Source organism: Schistocerca serialis, chromosome 1, assembly GCF_023864345.2.
Source record: "Schistocerca serialis cubense isolate TAMUIC-IGC-003099 chromosome 1, iqSchSeri2.2, whole genome shotgun sequence".
In the NCBI taxonomy this organism is placed as follows: domain Eukaryota; kingdom Metazoa; phylum Arthropoda; class Insecta; order Orthoptera; family Acrididae; genus Schistocerca; species Schistocerca serialis.
Window position 1 is genome coordinate 854628987 of NC_064638.1, and position 22405 is coordinate 854651391.

Below are 22405 nucleotides of genomic sequence, written 5' to 3' on the forward strand. Positions count from 1 at the left end.
TTATCTTTACAATTTGGCTCATGAATTACTTATACTGATTTTACAATTGTGCTTATTTCTATGTTTTACTATTTTTATTTAAGTATATTATCGAAACATCTGAAGAAATTCACTGATTCACTTTCAAGTTTTTCACTTCATATTTTATCTTCATATTTTCTGTAATGTGAATATATCTCCAGTTCTTCAAGCAAATCCATTTTATGTCCTTCATCTAGTCGGTGGAGTACTTTCACATTTTGCTCTATTTTTCCAAATGGGTGTCCTGTATTATGTATGTGTGTTGCTATTGCTGATGTAGCGTGTGTGTTGTGGGTGTATGCTCTAATGTGCTCTGTGTACCTGGTGTTGATATTTCGGCCTGTTTGTCCTATGTAGAACTTGGAGCATTCCTGGCATGTTACCTTTTATATTCCAGAGTCTGAATATGGATCATGATTACACTTTATATTATGTATTAGTTTTTGGTGTAGTTTATTGGATGTAGAAAACCCAATTTTTACTCTGTGATTTTTGAAAATATTTGCAATCTTCTGTGATACATTGCCTATGTATGGAATGCTAGATATATATTTGTTTTTCTCTTTTTCTTCTCTGGCATTCCATACATTAGAAAATTGTAAGTACAAATTGTTCTCAAACCTTAGCCACTAACGTCACAGAAAATATTGATACCCAACTAAAAATCGCGTTTCTTATGTATTACAGTAAAAGTCAACAAAATGAAGCAGACACACACACACACTGACAACATCAAAAGAAATGGCTTAACACACATCATAAAAACGCACTTGAAAATGGGAATTATTTCTCGAAACGCGTCGTGCAAATAGTAAAATAAAGAAAATCGTGACTGGTAGCAGAAGATTTATTTATTTATAAACAAACCTATTGTATCTACAGTCGCAGGCTTTCAAAAACCATTTATAATGGATCAAATCAAACTAAGACCAATATCAAAAAAACAACCATTTCATCAAACTGAAGCGTGAAACACTAGGATACGAGAATTAATTTCCTCAAAATCTAATGAGACGTATTATATAGCGAAGAAAACGCGCAAAGATGTGATTATGAATTTTTAAAAGGAAGAGAGAAGGGAACCTCTGCCGAGAAACTTACTCCAGGCGCAGGTACAGCTGCTCTTTATTTACGTACTATTTTTCACAGCAAGAAAAAATAGGAAAACTCATTTTTCTCATATACTGGTATCAGCCGTAGGCCACAGCCTCTTAGAGATAGAACTGTTTCTTTATGCGTCTGCCGTGAACATCTCTCTCCGCGCTGGCCCTGGTGCGTCATAGGAACCTGTGAGGCAACGGGCGAGTTGTGGCGCCCTGGAAATATTCTAAGTTCGGAGTTGGCATGGCCGCACGGGCCGCTGGGCAAGCCGGGGCCCGTCAGCGAACACGTGGTGCCCAACGTTAGCCGGACAAGAGGGGTAGCCCCAGCGCGTGCTCCAGGCCGAGCACGTGGCTGGCAATTCCTTGGTGACACTGTGTCGATGAAAGAGACTTGTATGCCGAGAGCGCCAAAGATGGCGCACTTTGTGAAACTACCATGGCAGACATTTCACATTTCGTATAGAAATTAATAGCAGCCAGAGGAATGAGGACATCTTATAAAGAAATATGTACATTACCATTATTTGCACGCCGATTCTGATGGTGTAATCAGGTTTTCAATGTCTTTATTATTTTAAAGTTTAGTAGCTGACTGTAAATTATACAAACACCCAGCAACGAATTTCCAAAATCTAAACGGTTCATCCGATTTTGTCGATTGACGTGTGTTTAGAAAGCTATTAGTGTAAACCTACATTGGTATGAATTACAGGCATGTAACTTGAATAGTACATGAGTTATTGGAGGTCAAAGTGGCCGATTACTATTGATCGCGTCAGGCCGTAAGTAGTGCACAGTGACACGAAAAAACCGTGGCAGCGTGCTTATAAATATATTTATTCATCTATGTCTTTGTTTATATCTGAGATATACTATTCATGAAGAAATTGTTTAAATATTTACTGCGTTTAGAAACCACAATCTTTTGATATATGTTTATTTAATTTGTTTATGTATTTAATAATGTGTGTTAGAGCGTGTTTATGGTCCAGCCGTAGGAATTTTTTTTTAATGTCAAGTTATTTAAATGTAAATCCAGTCTTTCGAATGTGTTTCAAAATGTATGTGGATATGCGTTGGCTTGGAGACATGACGGAAGCGCTATCGCCTATCACAGCGCTCGTTACTATTGGAGGCGACTACCGAAGTGAATGGAGGGGCAGTTCTGAGGAGTGCGGCGCGAGGGACAGTACTGGAGAGGACACGGTAGCGAGTGGTGGACGCGGAGACACGAAGGGGACGCACAGTCAGGTGAAGCGGTTTGCACGTGGTCGCGGAAGAATATTTCAGAGCGCCGACTTGTGCCCTTGTGTGATTTCCGTGGCTTCTGCAGTGAAGACGTAGTATGCGTTTAGAAGTGAATATCTTGCGGACTATGTTGTTGTTCATAACTAACTACGTGTAGTAGGTATCTATTGTTTCCCTGTTATTCAAGTTATATTTTATTTAATTGCTGGACCATCGACACCAGTATGTGTTCTGCAGAAATATACCGCATTCTCAGAAGTACTTCTGCTATCGTACTCATCATTTAAAGTCGTTAAAAATGGGATTTGCAGATTTTATTTAATTGCAATATTTTATTTATAAATTTCTACGTTACATTCGCAATTGCCGAGTGATTGGAACCTTCGACCATTCGATTCGTGTGTGTATTCATATTGTATACTGTAGACTCAGTAGTATTTGGCTTGTAATGCGGAAACTACGTATCCCAGCCCCTAGACAACGAAACCAGCCAAAACTTTTAATATTTCAACTCTTTTGAGTCTGTGGGTGCGTAGTTGAGGGCCACGACATCATTTCATTTTACTTAAAAGCCCGCAAACAGAACATTAAAAGAGAGGTTGTGGCAGCCCTAGGCCCTACAGGCGACAAAGCGAAACTGTAGCGATCTCCCCGTAAACAGTTAGATCCTCTGAAGAAAGCACAGAGCACAGCAGGGCAGACATACGGGGAGGGTTAAGCTCTCGGCACACGGACCGTGCAACCGAACGTTGAGCGTGCCGAGTATCTGACGTCAATAGCGTAGAATAGCACGTTCGGGAGTCTTTCCGAACGTGCAGAGCAATGTCTATCATGTCAGATATTCTGAGCGTGCGTCTGAGCGTTGACCAATGAGATGGCACACCGTCTCCCTTCATTACGGAGTTGTGAGGCGCCATATTTGCTTTTATTTCCATCCTATACATATATATGCCGTTTCTGGGCACCAGCAAATTGAGAATCAGTGGAAAACCCGTTGTTAACTGTGTGATTCGTTCCAATAAAATATTCCTGGCAAAAGAATTATTGTAACTTGCGTATTATGAAAGTATGCTATTTTAAGGTAGCGACACGCTGACGATCCGCCCAAAACGCATTGTTCTTGGTACAATTTGTTATAATTAAATTTCAATTAGTAAGATATCTACGATTAAGGTTTTCAGCAAGTGCTAACATGCTACGACTGAGTTTCAGTAGTGTGTTGTTGGTATAGCGAAGTGAGCAGCGTCAGTGATCCGTCTGAAGTAGCATATTTGGGCAGTGGTTCGCGGCTCGACGCTTCCATATTTTTTCCTAACATTTGCGTTTTTATTAGGTTCTGTTAGTTTATTATTAGTTTAATATAAGTATATACTATAATATTTGATGTTATGTAAATATAAGTTCACCTTTTTTTGAGGGGTGACTGTTAGATTGGCTTAATCTATGGACAGCTTGCGCTACTTGTATAAAGATATTTTGCTCCTTTTCCTTTTACGCTTCGTAATTCATATGTTGCAATGATTCTGCTACTGGGTAGGAACAGTGATCAAGTAAGGCTGATCTTGGGGTTTTACTAAAATGTGGGAATGATGAAATAATGTTTATCGTATGTGGAGAAGTATTGCAAATTCTTATCGCACTGTTTGTAATGGAACTTTTATAAGCCTGTGTCCTTATTGATTGAACATGGTAGTTTCCTTTTCGTGGACGATGGAGGAAATGTGCGTTTTAATAGAGCTAACGTGGGAATTTTACGGGCACCCGTTTAGTAAACAGTGTGATTCACGAGCTAGAAACATCCCGCAACTGCCCCTAGAGTGCGTTATGATAGCGTATACCACGTTGGGGCCCACGTACCGTATGCACAAGTCGCATCGTTTCTGAGCGTTCAGCAGCACGTTGAACTTGGCACGCTCAACGTTGACGTTCGACCGCACGGTCCGTGTGCCGACGGCTTGAGAGAGAGAGATATGCACTCGTGTAGTGGAGCTGTTGGCAGGCGCAGACAGAGCAGGTGCCGCCGCCCTGGCTCTCAGGTTTCCCGGCTCGAAGGCCAGGCGGGCAGCACTGCACACTCCCACGTGACGTCAGACGCACACTGCTGCTGTCACCGCGTCTTATTTCCGTCCACCTGTACGCCGCTGTGCTGCTCCTGTTTCTGTTCGCCGTGTTTAAAGACCTAACGTATCTATGAACTAAACTAATACAATAGACGTAGTGTCTTCGGAAGTCCATCTTATATGTTTGTGTCAGACTGAACTCTTTCGATATGTTGTACACCTCCATGACACTTCGCAGTCAAAGCTATACTTTTTTGGTCAGGCTTTAACAATGAATGACAGTCCCTTCTTTACAGATAATTACTAATAGGGCAGAGATCTACAACTGCACTATGGAAACCACTATAAGTGCATCATAGGGAGTATTGCGGTTTTCCTGTTACATGCACTTATTGAGTGCGGGAAGAATGATAGCTTAAATGCGTCTGTGCATGCTGAAATATTAGTGTAATATTGTGTTCGCGGTTCCGAGGGAAACGACACGTAGGGGTTGTGTGCTTGCCTAAATTCCTCACTTAACACCGATTGTAACTTTCACGGTAGAGTTAGCGTCAACCTTCAAGAGGCTGTCCCTTCGTATCTTTCAGTATCTATGTGTGAGCAGTGTTCTAGGATTGAGTGCAACTTTTAATTTTTTTTTTTTTTTTTTTTACAGTCGAAGTTGGAGTTCTCCCCGATGTTCATTAAGGTGAGACGCAAAAGTAATATTTTCAAGGATCTACCAAACTGTGTGAAGGCCTTAGAATAACTTCCGGAGCAAGGTTTTGGAGTAGTTAAGACACTGGACTCTTATTCGGAAAAAAAGAGAGTTCTTACTCCCGACTCACGATCCGGACATAGGTATCCTGTCGTCTCCCCAAACAGACTGAGGCGAAAGCCTTAATAGTTCCTTTGAAAACGACCTATTTCTTCCCCCGTACTTATATCCTGGTTTGAGATCTGTCTCTAACGAACTCTGTCCCGAGGAGTCTGTAAACAAAGACAGAAAGCCGTTTTGTTACGAACAAGCAAGTTTTGTACAGAGAAGTGGGCGCCTGAGAGCAAGGATTAATTTCCTTGCACGCTGACGTTATCTGATCCTATAACAATTATGAATGGATGTATCTACCCAGTTACTGAATCAACTGTGAAAATTTATGTCTGCTGGTGAAGAACAAGAAGAAAACAATAATAATAATAATAATAAGAGGAAGAAGTAGCTGGCGAGATTGCTGGTCTAAGGAAACTCTCACAGATATAGGTATCAAGGAATGACAGACGCATTGGTTTGACAATGATGTAAGGCACGTGGCATTAGAGAGACTGCATTAAGACGGATAGAGTGCAGCGTTAAGTGGTGTGAGGTAGAAGCGGCAGCCAAAAAGTTGCGTAGGCAGGTCTACTAAAAAAGAATTTAAAAAAAGTGCCTGAACAGGCGGCCGATGATGATGCGGAAGATCCGACGCCATAGACTGTCTGCAACTTACAGCTAGGTAATAGTGTTGGCCCGTCCTGCATCCGGGCAGCTGCCAACGTCATCCCTGTGGTAGGGCTGGCGCTTATCGCTGAAAAACCGGTTTTCAGCTACACCAGTTTAACCTGAATCTTAAAACCGCTCAAAATTACAGTTTACTGAAATAACCGATTTTCGGATTTATATTCCTATAATTACCTGATATGACCGTAGAAATCGAACAAAAATTGAACATGTTTGACTCAGTTTCAAGATACACAAAATCAAAATATTAAATTAAACAGACAAATAAAAGAAAACTTAGCTCTTCCACCGTTCGCTGCTTTACTCGAAAAGTAGTAAGTGACTGAATTCTAAGGAAAAAAAATCAACATAATGTCCTATTGATTCTAATTTTTTTACACTCAACTAATGGTATGATCGGCGATTACAATATGATTTTTGAACTGAGCATTACGCACAGTCAGTGTAAAGGGTGGAAACCGAGGTTCAAGGATTCTTTTTTCGTGTTAATTTGTCCGTTTTCAAGGGATACAAGTAGAGACAGGATTATAGTATAGATAAAGGCAGCATACATGGAAGAAGCCTGGAGATACTGACAGATTTCAGTTAGATTGTATAATGGTAAGACAGAGATTTAGGAACCAGGTTTTAAATTGTAAGAAATTTCCAGGGGCAGATGTGGACTCTGTCCACAATCTGTTGGTTATCAACTGTAGATTAAAACTGAAGAAACTGCAAAAAGGTGGGAATTTAAGGAGATGGGATCTGGATAAACTGAGTAAACCAGAGGTTGTACAGAGTTTCAGGGAGAGCATAAGGGAACAAATGACAGGAATGGGGGAAAGAAATACAGTAGAAGGAGAATGGGTAGCTTTGAGGGATGAAGTAGTGAAGGCAGCAGAGGATCAAGTAGGTAAAAAGACGAGGACTAGTAGAAATCCTTGGGTAACAGAAGAAATATTGAATTTAATTGATGAAACGAGAAAATATAAAAATGCAGTAAATGAAGCAGGCAAAAAGGAATACAAACGTCTCAAAAGTGAGATCGACAGGAAGTGCAAAATGGCTAGGCAGGGATGGCTAGAGGGCAAATGTAAGGATGTAGAGGCTTATCTCACCAGGGGTAAGATAGATACTGCCTACAGGAAAATTAAAGAGACCTTTGGAGAAAAGAGAGCCACTTGTATGAATATCAAGAGCTCAGATGGAAACCCAGTTCTAAGCAAAGAAGGGAAAGCAGAAAGGTGGAAGGAGTATATAGAGGGTCAATACAAGGGCGATGTACTTGAGGACAATATTATGGAAATGGAAGAGGATGAAGATGAAATGGGAGACATGATACTGCATGAAGAGTTTGACAGAGTACTGAAAGACCTAAGTCGAAACGAGGTCCTGGGAGAAGACAACATTCCATTAGGCCTACTGACGGCCTTGGGAGAGCCAGTCCTGACAAAACTCTACCATCTGGTAAGCAAGATGTATGAGACAGGCGAAATACCCTCAGACTTCAAGAAGAATATAATAATTCCAATCCCAAAGAAAGCACGTGTTGACAGATATGAAAATTACCGAACTATCAGTTTAATAAGTCACAGCTGCAAAATACTAACGCGAATTCTTTACAGACGAATGGAAAAACTAGTAGAAGCTGACCTCGGGGAAGATCAGTTTGGATTCCGTAGAAATATTGGAACACCTGAGGCAATATTGACCCTACGACTTATCTTAGAAGCTAGATTAAGGAAAGGCAAGCCTGCGTTTCTAGCATTTGTAGACTTAGAGAAAGCTTTTGACAATGTTGACTGGAATACTCTCTTTCAAATTCTAAAGGTGGCAGGGGTAAAATATAGGGAGCGAAAGGCTATTTACAATTTGTATAGAAACCAAATGGCAGTTATAAGAGTTGAGGGGAATAGGGGCATGAAAGGGAAGCAATGGTTGGGAAGGGATTGAGACAGGGTTGTTGCCTCTCCCTGATGTTATTCAATTTGTATATTGAGCAAGCAGTGAACGAAACAAAAGAAAAATTCGGAGTAGGTATTAAAATCCATGGAGAAGAAATAAAAACTTTGAGGGTCGCCGACGACATTGTAATTCTGTCAGAGACTGCAAAGGACTTGGAAGAGCAGTTGAACGGAATGGATGGTGTCTTGAGGATATAAGATGAACATCAACAAAAGCAAAACGAGGATAATGGAATGTAGTCGAATTAAGTCGGGTGATGCTGAGGGTATTAGATTAGGAAATGAGACACTTAAAGTAGTAAAGGAGTTTTGCTATTTGGGGAGCAAAATAACTGATGATGGTCGAAGCAGAGAAGATATAAAATGTAGACTGTCAATGGCAAGGAAAGCATTTCTGAAGGAGAGAAATTTGTTAACATCGAGTATAGATTTGTCAGGAAGTCGTTTCTGAAAGTATTTGTATGGAGTGTAGCCATGTATGGAAGTGAAACATGGACGATAAATAGTTTGGACAAGAAGAGAATAGAAGCTTTTGAAATGTGGTGCTACAGAAGAATGCTGAAGAATTGATGGGTAGATCACATAACTAATGAGGAGGTATTGAATAGAATTGGGGAGAAGAGGAGTTTGTGGCACAACCCGACTAGAAGAAGGGATCAGTTGGTAGTACATGTTCTGGGGCATCAAGGGATCACCAATTTAGTATTGGAGGGCAGCGTGGAGGGTAAAAATCGTAGAGGGAGACGAAGAGATGAATACACCAAGCAGATTCGGAAGGATGTAGGTTGCAGTAGGTACTGGGAGATGAAGAAGCTTGCACAGGATAGAGTAGCATGGAGAGCTGCATCAAACCAGTCTCTGGACTGAAGACCACAACAACAACAACGGCAGCAGATCCGTTATTTTGTATTTTTATCGCATACTATGAATGCATTAAATTTTTTTCGTTTATTACTGTTACCATAATTTCCTTCCTCTTATTATTTCACAGAAATGGCTGATAAATCTTTAATCTTTTAAGGCAAGTGAAGCATTGTCCATCAGTACTATGTCGTTTCGTAAAAATTTTCCAGACTAGGGTTGCTGCCATTCTGCAATACAGTTGGTGCCCAGCAACAACAGCGAGAAACACCGTATCGACCATGTGAGGTGAAGTCTTGCAATCTGCCCGTAGACGCGTGCCTAAGCCATGACACACTGCAACAGGCGCATTGCTGTCTCAGCAACGCTGCACCAGTTCTTACCGCATGCGTTTGTCTGTCAGCATTGTTACCAAAATAGCGATGACCGCATTTCACGTTTCCAAAAATGACGCAATATTTCAAACCAAAGTAAATATTACGAATAAATATTACTCCTTTATTTACAAAAAGAAGTATTTAAAATTGATATTGCCTTTTTAACTCAGTTATTGCTAAAAAAATTAAACAGCTGTTTTAACGGTTGTAATACTTTTGGCTTTGCAGCCCTCATATTCATGCACAGGAAGCTCTTCTTGGAGCAGTTGAGAAGGCAAGATGACGTACCGTGGTGTGAGGTACCAATGACAGATGTCTTGTTCGGTACGGGTACCGTTAGAAAGACGGCCTAAATTGTGGTCCTTCTCCACGATTGGCTGCAGCTGCGTTCGGAAGTTGCGCGCCAAAATTTAAATCTAATATTGATGTTCGAAAAATTAAACGGCTTATTTACTTGAATTTCAAATCAAAGCATCTCTCAATAGCGTGTTATCATTCCATTATTTCGTAAGTATTAATAACCAGCAGAATAATAAACAACTGCAAAACGAAAAGTCAGACGAAGCACATCGCTGATCTTCGGATCGCGCCTCTGTTGGATGGCGGGCGAAGTCATAAGGCTGTAAGATCAGAGCTCGTTCGGCAGGCTCTGTGGACGGACATGTCCGCCGCAGTATCAGTTAATACTTAATTTTCAACGTCTAGTTCTTGAATGTGTGAGCTGGTTTTGAAGCCTCGGCGGAGAAAGATGTCTGCTGCGGTATCATTTAAGACTTGACTTGCAATATCTAGTTGGGAACAGTGTGACTGTAATTACAGAAACACGCAGTTAATTATGTTGTTGAAGAATGGAATATATGTGACTCTGAAGTGGAATCTAATTGTGCAGTTTCAGTTCAAGCGAGTGGTATCCCGAGTAAAACTGATCGGAAATTTAATCGCTTGTAAAGCAGTTCCTCGCTAAGAGCTTTGCACAGCCTCAAGATTACGGATTCAAGACTTACGTGCTGCTTTCTGCGCAGGGGACAACTATAGAAGACTGCAGGTTGGTCAACTTTCATTAGAACGTATGCATTTCACTCTGGATGGTGGAAGCTAATAGGCACCTCGTGTATACTGCAGTCTTAGTAGAAATGATATCTGTGACACGTTACCTGTGCAAACACAGAAGAGGTACGAAGAAGAGAAATACTTTTGAGGGAAGGGATTTATCATACACACTTATGAATATCCCACCCCTTACTCTGTCTTATTTTTCGACATGCCGTACGGTGACCAAACAAATACCGAAAAACATCTATTATTCTGAACTAAAATACCGATCGATTTCTCCCGCCCTTAGCCTATGGGATTCTTTCGGAATCGTTCCCAAATATCTGAGGTCAACGCCTCATCCCTCCCTCCCCAACAGACATTTTTTTCACAAGCTGCGACATCGTCGCGAAAAAAAAAAAAAAAACAGTGAACCGTTTATGTAATAAGTTTCCTTTAATTTACGTCTATGGTCACAAACTTTTTGTTAACAGATCACCGGTTTCGGTCTTTAATGACCATCAGATCTGCAGCAAAAATGGAAAAAAACAAACTCGCAAACTGTTTATAGCTTGAGAACAATTCATTATGGTCTATGTATTGTTCTCAAGCTGTAGACAGTTTGCGAGTGTATTTATGTTTTTCCCCATTTTTGCTGCAGATCTGATGGCGGTCATTAAAGACCGAAATCTGTTAACAAAAAGTTTGTGACCGTAGACGTAAATTAAAGGAAAATTATTACATTTTTTCCTTCTCTCCTTGACACACACAGCAGAATGGTTCAATGAATTCCGTAGCGTCTCTTCTCTAGGATGGTAGAAAGAACGGGACTGAGCCAAGCTTACTCCCGCTGAACTAAGATAACAACGGCCCCGGTATAAATGTATACGACGCTGATTTTCCCATTTCATTGAGGAGAACCTATTAGCTCTACCTTCAACTTTGTCGAGACTGTCTCGTCAAGCAGGTCGTAGGCGTTCGACTACACGAGCGGCTATGGTAATGGGCCTTAAACGCGTCCCTGATTTCCGTGCCTCTTACAGATGAAACAAGGCGCACAGGTGTATATTGGATGCATACTTATAAAAAAAAAAAAACACCCAAACAATAAATTACAGCAGCCTACACATTACTCTCTGGTCGAACATCTCATACGTCGAAGCGGCCCGGAAAATCTGGATGCCATTTAAATTGTTACACTAATTCCACCAAAAATCTGTAGATAATTTTCATATTTATCAGGTCGAAACAAATCCCTTCAACTGCAATAACAACCACAGATTTACGTGTTGCTATCGAACCAGCAAGCCTCAGCTTACTTTCCGTGGTTTGCTGCCTATGGTGCATTCGGTACCACGTCGAATTCCTACACTGATGCAGAAATTGAGTTCCTTCACGATATTACGTAGAAACCCCACTTGCGCCCCACTGCATATCGACAGCGACTTTCGGCGACAGTGTGCTCGGTGCGTATAATTCCTCCGGCACTGACCGGCGTGCACGTCCTCGTCCTCCACTTCTTGTCGCAGTTGGACGAAGTGTTGCACGCTTATTCCTCGCAGACAAAGGCGCGCAGCTGGAAGCCGTGGGAGGACTGTGTGTACATGCCGCATGCCTGTGGCAGACGGCGTCAGCTGCAGGGGCACAAAGAAGGACGCGGCCTTGCCCCAGACGCTTAATTGCGGGGCGTAATTTTAGTCCCAGTGTCCAGGTGACACACACATGCACGAACTATCGGAGCCAGCTGACGCTCTGTGTAAAGAAACCAGTGCGCTGCTGATGCAGGGTGTCTGCCGCTTTACTCTCTTCTCAGCTTCAACGTAAAATATTTGGAAACAGTACATAGACTAAAAGTCACTTCTTTTGCCACCAATCATGTTACCGCAGTACCAAAATCAAAACAATCAGCAAGTGGCGTCATATCACCTAAGTAGCAATGGCTAAAGCTAGAAAAGGATTAGACAAATGAAATTAGCTTAGTAACTTTTTTTAAGCGGAAAGCAAATATACAAGACGCTAGGTGCACTGCGCTCGGAAATCATATTCTAAAACAGACAGCGCCGAAGGCCATGAATACAGTAGCCTCTGCAAGCGTCTTAAGGAAAGCGCATCCCTTTTAGTTTCCAATTCTATTTGACAAGACTCACCAAGAGGTTGTTAATGAACTACATACACTGAAGAGTCAAATATCCTGCCTAATATCGTGTAGGGTCCCGCGAGCACGCCGAAATGCCGCAACATGACGTGGCATGGAACCCACTAATGTTTGAAGTAGTGCTGGAGGGAAGTGACGCGATGAATATTGAAGGGCTGTCCATAAATCCGTAGGAGTACGCGGGGTGAAGATCTCTTCTGAACAGCACATTGTAAGGCATCCCAGATACGCTCAATAATGTTCATGTCTGCGGAGTTTGGTGGCCAGCAGAAGTATTTAAACTCCGAAGAGTGTTCCTGGAGTCCCTCTGGGGCATGTGGGGCGTCGCATTGTCCTGCTGGAATTGCCCAAGCCTGTCGGAATGCACAATGGACACGAATTGATGGAGGTGATCAGACAGGGTGCTTACCTATGGGTCACCTGTCACAGTCTTATCTAGACGTATCAGGGGTCCCATATCACTCCATTGCATACGCCCCACACCATTACAGAGCGTCCACCGGCTCTTAACTGTCCCCTGCTGACATGCAGGGTCCATGGACTCATGAGGTTGTCTCCATCCGCTCGATGGAATTTGAAACTAGACTCATTCGACAAGGCAACATTCTTCCAGTCATCAATGTCCAATGTCGGTGTCGACGGGCCCAAGCGAGGCGTACAGGTTTGTGCCGTGCAGTCATTAAGGGTACACAAGTGGGCTTTTAGCTCCGAAAGCCCATATCGATAATGTTTCGTTGAATGGTTCTGACGCTGACACTTTATGATGGCCTAGCATTGAAATCTGCAGAAGGGTTGCACTTCTGTTGCGTTCAACGGTTCTCTCCAGTAGTCGTTGGTCCCGTTCTTGGGAGGATCGTTCTCTGACCGCAGCGATGCCGGAGATTTGTTGTTTTACCGGATTCCTGATAGTCACGGTACACTCGTGAAATGGTCGTACGGGAAAATCCCCTCCTCATCGCTGCCTATGAGATGCTGTCCCCCAACGCTCGTGCGCCGACTGTAACGCCACGTTCAAACTCACTTAAATCTTGATAACCTGCCGTTGTGGCAGGAGTAACCGATCGAACAACTAGGCCAGACATTTGTTGTGTTATACAGGCGTCACCGACCGCAGCGGCGTATTCTGTCTGTTTACGTATCTCTGCATTTGAATACGCATGCCTATACCAGTTTCTTTGGCGCTTCTGGGTACTTCAGACAAAAAATCATATACTACTGCAAACTTCTATCCGTCAGCACGATGACGCCTTCCGCTGACGTGCCGTACACAAACAACAAGGCACTGAGCTAAAATTTGTATCACAAGTGCAAATGTTTCTACAACAAGTTTATTTGTGAGAAGCCAATACATTCAGCATAATTGAATGAGGATAATCAACGATTCAGAAAATACCGATGTTAATTACCCGTCATGAAGCGCAACGAAACGACGCGCATGAAGCAAAGTAACTGGCAAACGCATACTGCAAATACGATTATCGCGCTTGACTGCGCACTGCAATTTAATTTTGTTTCATAATGTTCGTTAATTCTCGAGTAAGATTCAGCAGCACGTCACGCATAAATAATATCCAACCTGTCTCTATAATAGCAGGAAGACTGAACACACAATAGAAGATTCAAATAAATTATTAATCTGCAACGCCTCGTGTACTAAAATAAACTGCGCAACTCGAAAAGATGAACGGTTAATGTTGCGCGCAGCTACTCAATAATTCTCTAAGCACTTGCCACGCTTCAGAACCAATGTAGAGCCATTTGTTATTATAATGTGGAACATGGCTCGAGCGTTTCAGAGCCACTCTCGGGGAAAATTGCTGGCGACTGCCCATATGCAGGTCACTGAATAAAACTATGAGGGAAAAGGAACGAGGATACGGACATGGCTCGCCGTGCGGCCTCTTAAGGATTTCTGTGATCTACTGGGTGTGGCAATACAACACACACAAACTACAGATAGCAGTGGACCTCGAGTTCGTAACATTTCTCCGTTAAATGTCGTACGTTACTTCGAAGACTCGAGTGGGCGAGTTATAAACGAACGCCGACAAACACAAATCTTCCTGTCAGCGCAGTCACAGACTAAGTCTTCGCGCAGCAACTGTAAGTTTCCTGAGTCGTTTCTTCACTGCAGTGGTACAAATTCAGTTACTACTAAACGTAATTACATTAACTTTTAAAATTTCCCGTACCTCTCAGTGCAGCTGTCGGACACATTCCAAGCTACTTGATATCCGGAAAGCACTGAAGATAATGCTACACCGTATATTCGTGAACAAGATACATGCTGACTGAATAAGTGTTAAGATGCGACTTTAAAGAATTCACTCGCCCTAAAAGTCAGGATATCGTCATCAATGATGAGGTCGTCAGTAGCGCGACAGTCGTCTCATGTATGCCAAAGAACTAATGTAACGCCGTGTGCCACTAAGGCAGTATGAATATTCGGTGTTAGACAGGTCTAATGTTATTCGTAGAATTGTTAGGATTAATAGTTTCCCATCCGGCGGACGTACGTTAAACCAAAACTTCGTGCAAAAACTGACAGGTTTCCCAAAAACTTGTGCAAATATAATGACGCAAACATAATGAGTATACACGCCACTGGTGGTCAGCAGACAGCCATAATGAGCAAATGTAGATTCGGAACTACGTAAGACGGAGCGAGAGTAGCACAATGCGGGCTACCAGTCATTGAAAGAATTTGCGATGCGAACAACGGGAAAAATATGCGAGAGAGAGAGAGAGAGAGAGAGAGAGAGAGGTGGGGGGGGGGGGACAGATGGACGGAAACGACCGCTTTATAAACACCTTCGAAGAGGGTGGGGGGGTTGAGGGGATGGTTCTTAACCACTGCTGAAGAGTATCGTTCATTTCACTTGGTGATGTGACTCAGACGGCACGTGAAGGCTGTGTGTACGTCGCAAACACGACTTGGGAAAAAAATTCAAGGGGGCACCAATGTGTGGTGGTGGTGGTGGTGGTGGTGGTGGTGGTGGTGGTGGTGGTGGTGGTGGCGGGGGGGAGGGGGGCAGCTGGAAGTCGTTACTAGTTCAGTCTAGTATGCTGCGGTATCTTTATGAATTTAACGCTTATGTGGGAAAAATTTTTTGATTTTCTAAAGTTACGTTTTCTACTCTTGCGTTGCCATTGCTTTTGTGTGCTGCTTAGGAGTGATTCAATCTTTGTACGCGAAACTCGTGCTGGTGTAAACGACTCTTCGTCGCGAACCTCATTCCAGAAACTGGAAAAGATGTACAATATCAGACATAATAAGTGATAGCGAACACTATTTAGTTCTGTAGAACATCACACTCTGCGTAAAATTTGAATTTGGGGGTTATGACAACTGAATAATTTTTCACGCATACTGGCAGATAGTGAGGGCCTATTAATTTCTGATGGAGTAGTAACAGAAAAGTGAATCGCCGCTGTCATCTTGAATTCATTCGCCCGTGAATCAGTGTGACCGAAAGTAGATTTGAACTTTGTTCCCGCAGGATAAGGTCTGTGCCTCTACCGCCCCAATCCCTTGGGTTAAGAGTACATGTTCTCCCCATCTTCAAACGAATCTGAAAAGATGAACTTACTTTCTGAGAGCCGTATGTCGAACAGCGTCCAGGTCCTGCTTCTTCGCAGTGATCCTTTGCCTCTTGTCTTAAATGTTCCAGCAATGAGATTTGTAGTGTTAACCGTGAGGCGTGAGGCGTGAGGCGTGCTTCTGCCTGTTCCACGCTACGTTAATTATTTCCCTTCATCTTATAATACATGCGTATGAGAAGATCAATATTATTCAAAATAATTATTCTGACTCCGAACACTACAAATATTACTCGCTGCTTTCAGTACCGTAGGTACCCACTGTTCTACACAACAAAGTAGATAGTGGAACACAGATGAATATTTTGCCCCGTTACAATTCCGATAATGATACTGCGCTAATTGGCGTCGATGAAGCAAATTGGTAAGTTGCTATCACGTTTACACATCACTTAACGGCTCATCATTGCCTTAACTTCGCGTAAATCTGGTATTTTCCATTCACAGAAGAGAAACTTTCGCTGGGCGCACGTGTGAACCATCTTGTTACGACATGAATCCCTCGCTGTTGGTACATGTTCTAAGCATCTGCCGAGGCTTTATTTCTCCATTCGGTGGAATTTACTTTGTTGGACCCTGATTAATTCGGATTTCGGGTTCATTCGGATCGGGTTTTTCCTCCTTTTCTTAGTGCAGAATCTGTACAACACTTGATACTCCAAAGTAATTGTGCTAATTGATTATGACACTCATTACAATCAAATTCAGCCAGTCACAATACACGGATCCTGACCCAGAGTGAGTGAATAAGGGAACACTGAGTTGCACAGAACTTAAATGGTCCGTTTGGTGAGAGCGTGAAGTGGCAGCACAGGGAAGGAATGTTGTAGCTCCCATGATCACAAAGTTACGTGCGCAGCTTGGAATGGATAAAGGAGAAATGTTGAACAACACTGCTGCTGAATTTTCTGCTGAGGTGACGGTCAGATTGTAAGAACAACCGGAAAGAAATTGAAGATTAGTCTCAAAATGATGGTTTCTGATTAAGTACGCCGTCTCTTCGTCTGCAGACAATGACAATGATTACGGATTACCTGACGAAGTTGGTTCTCTTTAGGAAGACAATGTGACGATTACCGAGGCAACGACGCAACTGAACAAAATTATGGTTTATTTGGAACGCCAGGCTTCCTGTCTAAACGCCTACGTCAGAGCACTGCACATACACGTGAACTACTACAGAAACTGGCTGCAAACAAACTTCTTATTTCAAACAAAATGTAAAATCAGTAACACATTTAGCCGCCTATATTTCCGAATGTTAAAGTTATGAAACCTGCTTCGTCGTTTCACTACGCCATCTTCAGGCCCTCTGACCAAAGTGTATGAATAATCCAATCGCATGTGCTATCGAAACAGGGGCCATCTTTTCGTAACTGGTATTCATAGATTTCTTTTCCAACAGTGCGATCGTTTCGTTCATCAAATGAAGACTTGATCAACTGAAGACACTTCAACTGACTAACGAATGTGCGTGTTGTAGGAAAAAAGAGTCTACGGATGCCAGCTACTGAATGCTGGCCTGTATCTGGACTGCACGTAAGGTTGAATTCCTTCTACATGTCGGTTAGGGGGCCGGAAGATAGCGTCGTAAAATGCCGAAACTGATCGCATAAATAAACTACATTCGAAATACAGACGGTTGAAGGTGTGTGTGATTTTACATCTTATAATGAACAGTCGAAGTCCATCAACCGTCCTGTAGATGGACAGACCTGCAGACATTTCTTATCACTATAAAATTCAATGCGGTTTTTATGACTGGGCAAAATATGTGAAAATAATTTAAAATTTCTGCTTTTAAATGAAAATATTTAATGCGTATGTTTAGGTCATTTAACGCATGATATTCTAATTCTCTTCTGAATTCTCGGGTTATCCGGTTGACATACGGCCCCACCTAGTCCAGACAAAAGTGAGGTTCCACTGCGCTATTTTGTTCCCTAACTTCACTTTTATACTGAGACCCACCCTATTTTTCACTGTCGCCTCCATCAATCTGTGGACAACTCGGCTGCACTGACCTGCTTCTTGGCGAGCTGGAACCAGGTCTTGAGGATGAGGGGCAGCCTGGCGCGGTGGTAGCTGCCGGTGGTCTTGACGCTGATGAAGACGTCCTGCAGCGCCGTGGTGGCGGCGGGCGGCGGCCGCGGGGGAGGCCCGCGGTGCGTGGGCGGCGTAGGGGGCGGCGGCGCCGACTCGGGCAGGCTGAGGCTCAGGCTGTCGTAGTCGCGGCCCACCGAGCGCGGCGCGCGCTCCTGCCAGCCGCGGAACACCTGCCGACCCACGAACGTCTTTAGCAAACAACAACACGTTTCTACACAGTGGATTATAATTTACCACAAAGCAGGTCATCTAATGACAAGCAGAACTTTAGTCCAAATTAATTAAATTCTGTAAGGATCAAATATTGGAAAAATGCTCCCTTAAGACAAACTAACAAACAAAAAATGAAGTAGAGCACCCAGAGGACATGATTGGATGTCACTGTAACTTAGTACACGTACACACCATCGGCGGGTACGTAAACAGAGTCCCAATTATCTGTTGATACGTAGAACGACCACCAGAGTGCATTAGTGTTGTCGTGTTCACTGCTGTTACCACGGCTAGTAGAGAGTATAAATGTAGTGGGCAGTGTCAGACGATGACTGAAGGATACGGAGATGCCGCATACTCTTATGAGACAGCGGTATTAGAAGCCGACAGTGTACAGAAGTGGCCTCATTGTCGCTTTCCGTTTGGCCTGCTGGTCGAACCTGCAGTGTCCAGTTTCGTGAGGCATTCAGATGTGACAGTAGCACAATGGCCTGATGTGTGGACTGGATGGGAATGCGAGGACAAGCGTACTCGTCCTCGAGGTTCCGGTCGCCAAAGTCTTACCACCCTAGGGGGAGATCACAGTATTGTGCACGACGCCCATCGTAATCCCATCACGACTGCGCCTGGCATCTGAGAGGTACTAACGGACTCCTGCAACATTTTGTCATCCCGCAATAGCAGGGAAAGGGTACTACCGTCACGTATGTAGGCTGCTATTAACAATACGAACGGCTGCGTTAGGAGTTAAGCCTCGTCCGAAAGCGTGGGCTACTGATGAAAGGCGTCGCATTTTGTTCGCTGATGAACTGAGGTTTTTTACTACCTCGAGTACCCACCGTCGGCTAATATGGCGGCGACCTGGGGAGTAGCCACATTCTTCCAACATTTTCGTGATGCACTGCGGTTCACTCCTGGTACGATGGTGTGGGCAGTCACTGGATATGACTAAGCCAAGCGTGCTTAATGGTTGACGAAACTCTGGCTGCACAACGGGACGTCACCCACATCCTGCTTTCCCTTGTGTTACCTCTTTCGCGACGGTATCTTTATGCCATTTTTCAACATGACAATTTTCGTTCACACACGGCACGTGGATCTACAAAATGTCTGCCTGATGTTGAGCTATTCCCGCCCCCACCAAGATCCCCAGCTCGGAAGTCAACTCCGTCTCAGAGCCAGAATCAACGATATCGAAGGCCGTTACAACATTTTTGAACAAGCTTCCCTCAGGGAAGGATACAGCGTCTGTACGACATGCTTCCGAGCCAAATCGGCGCATGTATCCAGGCCAGAGGGGTGCAACGTCATTAAGGCAAGTGGGCTCATACTGGCTAGTTCTTTGCAGATCTGCCTCGATATTGTAGTCACTGTAGTCAATCCGCGAAGTTTCATTTCGTTTCCTACTCCTCTTCTCGGTGCTTCACTTCTTTCTGTCAGGCAATACATGTTCTGGCGGGTAATTTTCGAACACTGACAAAACAATATTTACAATAGCAGGAGATAGGCTGAATGCAACGCTGCGTTTCTGAATGCCAAACACGGGTCTCGTGAGTCGTGCGACAGTATCGTTGTGGCATTTTTCAACATGACAATTTTCTTTCACACATGGCATGTGTATCTACAAAATGTCTGCGTGATGTTGAGGTATTCCCGAGCCCACAAAGATCCCCAGACTGCAGCGCGGTCCACGTAACCCGGTAGCAACAAAACTGAGCACCTATCCGCAGCCCAACTAATGGCCCTGGTTTCCAAAATCCACATCACCGCGCGTCGTACCGCTAGGCAAATTTTAAAGACGTAATTTTTAAATGAAAACAAAAAAAATTAACCGTCATCTACAACAAGACCATTTAAGATGAAGCACGAGCAAAGACGGAGAAAGAAATGTTATGTTGTCTTCAAACAAACCATCCCGGCACTTACGTTAAGGAATTTCCGGCACCTATGTTAAGCAATTTAGGGAAACCATGGAAAACTTAAAATCCTGATGACCGGACGGGGAAGAGTAGGTGGCTCTTGCCGAATACGAGTCCCGGGCTTTAAGCACTGTGTCATCTTGCTAGGTCCATACTTTCGCGTTATAAATAGAAGGCAAGAGTAACTTTGATGTAATGTAATTCAGGTTCTTTGCTCTGTTGGAATTGTTTTCAAGCTGTACAGTTTGCATGGAAATATCTTAAAACAGACAACGTTCATTTGTCATTTAACACTTGAACCCACGATGTCACAAACTATAACATGTATAACAGATTAAAAACTATAGTCTTAGTTTTTAAATATCATTTCTCGTAGAATTTTAGAAACACTTCTACAGTTCTTACACTATAAAATGTTCGATGCGGTAACAACTGGTAAAGCAAAGTTGGCATCAACCAGAATTTCAATTTAAATACCACAGCTCTTAACTTGACGTGGCGCCGATCTGGTAACTGACGTCCCAGTTTGGCTTCCTGAGGAGACTTACAGTACCACATGGAATCTGAACGACATGCGCCTTTTTACATTCTTTCTTCACTTTCACAGTGCAATGTTAGACGAAGAACAGCGATTGTCGACAGCTAAAAATGCTGAGACATCTTTACGATTGCATCAGTGTCTCTTAGAAACTAACTCATAAGGCACTTACAAATGAACGGATGAAATAAAGATGAAGTAACTGTTGTTCGCATTATGAGTGGTTTTCATATTAATTTCAGTTGCAACCTTTATAAATGAGCTTTTTGCAGAATTGGCGCTGTGAGACAGATGCTGACAACTGGCTTACAGGGCCATCGCTCACTTCAATCTGTTCTAGGTACATTATGGCGTTTTAAGAAAACTAAAGTCTTTAGGAATCAAACTGGATTCTACAAACAGATGTTGTTGTTGTGGTCTTCAGTCCTGAGACTGGTTTGATGCAGCTCTCCATGCTACTCTATCCTGTGCAAGCTTCTTCATCTCCCAGTACCTACCGCAACCTACATCCTTCTGAATCTGCTTAGTGTATTCATCTCTTGGTCTCCCTCTACGGTTTTTACTCTCCACGCTGCCCTCCCACAAACACATCATTTGGTACAAAGCTAGCTACGTTCGTCGAAGCGTTCTAGTGCGCTGCAGACACCAAGCCCAAGTTGATGTGTTCCATAACTTCCAGAACACACTCGATACAGTTTCGTTCGCTATGTCATTTAGTAAACAAAATAGGAGCTAACAATGTCAGACCAATTTTGTACATGGATTCTAAACTTCCTAGCAAACAAAACTAGATCCGTTGTTAATGGGACGAAACTAACAGATGTGAATGCAGCTTCGAGAGTACCGCAAAGGAATGTTTACAAGTGTTAATTACCTGGCCCGCCCGGTTAGCCGTGCAGTCTAACGCACTGCTTTCCGGGCGCGGAGGCGTGCCGGTGCCCGGCACGAATCCGCCCGGCGGCTTAGTGTCGAGGTCCGGTGTGCCGGCCAGTCTGTGGATGGTTTTTAAGGCGGTTTTCCATCTTGCTCGACGAATGCGGGCTGGTTCCCCTTATTCCGCCTCATTTACACTATGTCGGGGATTGCTGTGCAAATACTGTCTTCTCGTACGCGTACACATTGATTACTATATCACGCAAACATTTGGGGTTGCACTCGTCTGGTGTGAGACGTTCCCGGGGGTGCCCACTGGGGGCCGAACCGCACAATAACCCTGGGTTCGGTGTGGGTCGGCGATGGGGTGAGTGGACTGCTGTAGCCTGTTGGGAGGTGTGAACCACTGACGGCTATGGCGGGGACGAAGCATCTCCGTCTTTTCTAGGTGCCCAGTTCAATACAATACAATGTTAATGACCTACTGAGTAACATCGGAAGCCCCATGAGAGTGTTCGCAGACGGTAATACAAACTATAGAAACACCCCAACTCCAGAAGACTGTAGCAAAATGCAGGAAGAACTGCGCAGTAACGGTGACACGCAGATGACCCTGAACGTATAAATATATCTTACTGCGCACAGATAAACGAACAAATCTATTACCGTTGCTTGAGCTATTGCCTATAAAGCAGTGGAAACAGCAAAATGCATAAAATACAAGGATTTAACTGCCCAGAGTTATCTGTAATAAAACTAGTTTATGGAAAGTAGAAGCCGTGCAGCGATTCATTAGAAGAATCATGATACCCATGAAAGAAAGCAGTAACTTTCGAAACGCGCATTCGAATGATTCTTGAGAGTGTCTAATTAGTCTGG

General features: G+C 43.3%; 1 protein-coding gene across 1 annotated transcript in view; it reads right to left on the reverse strand.

The window, feature by feature from the left end:
* Positions 1-22405, reverse strand: part of LOC126485332 (fringe glycosyltransferase) — a 653108-nt gene that overhangs the window by 574561 nt on the left and 56142 nt on the right. The window contains exon 2 of the mRNA XM_050108865.1: positions 17902-18153. Coding sequence (XP_049964822.1) covers positions 17902-18153 — 252 coding nt within the window. The remainder of the gene's footprint in view (positions 1-17901; positions 18154-22405) is intronic.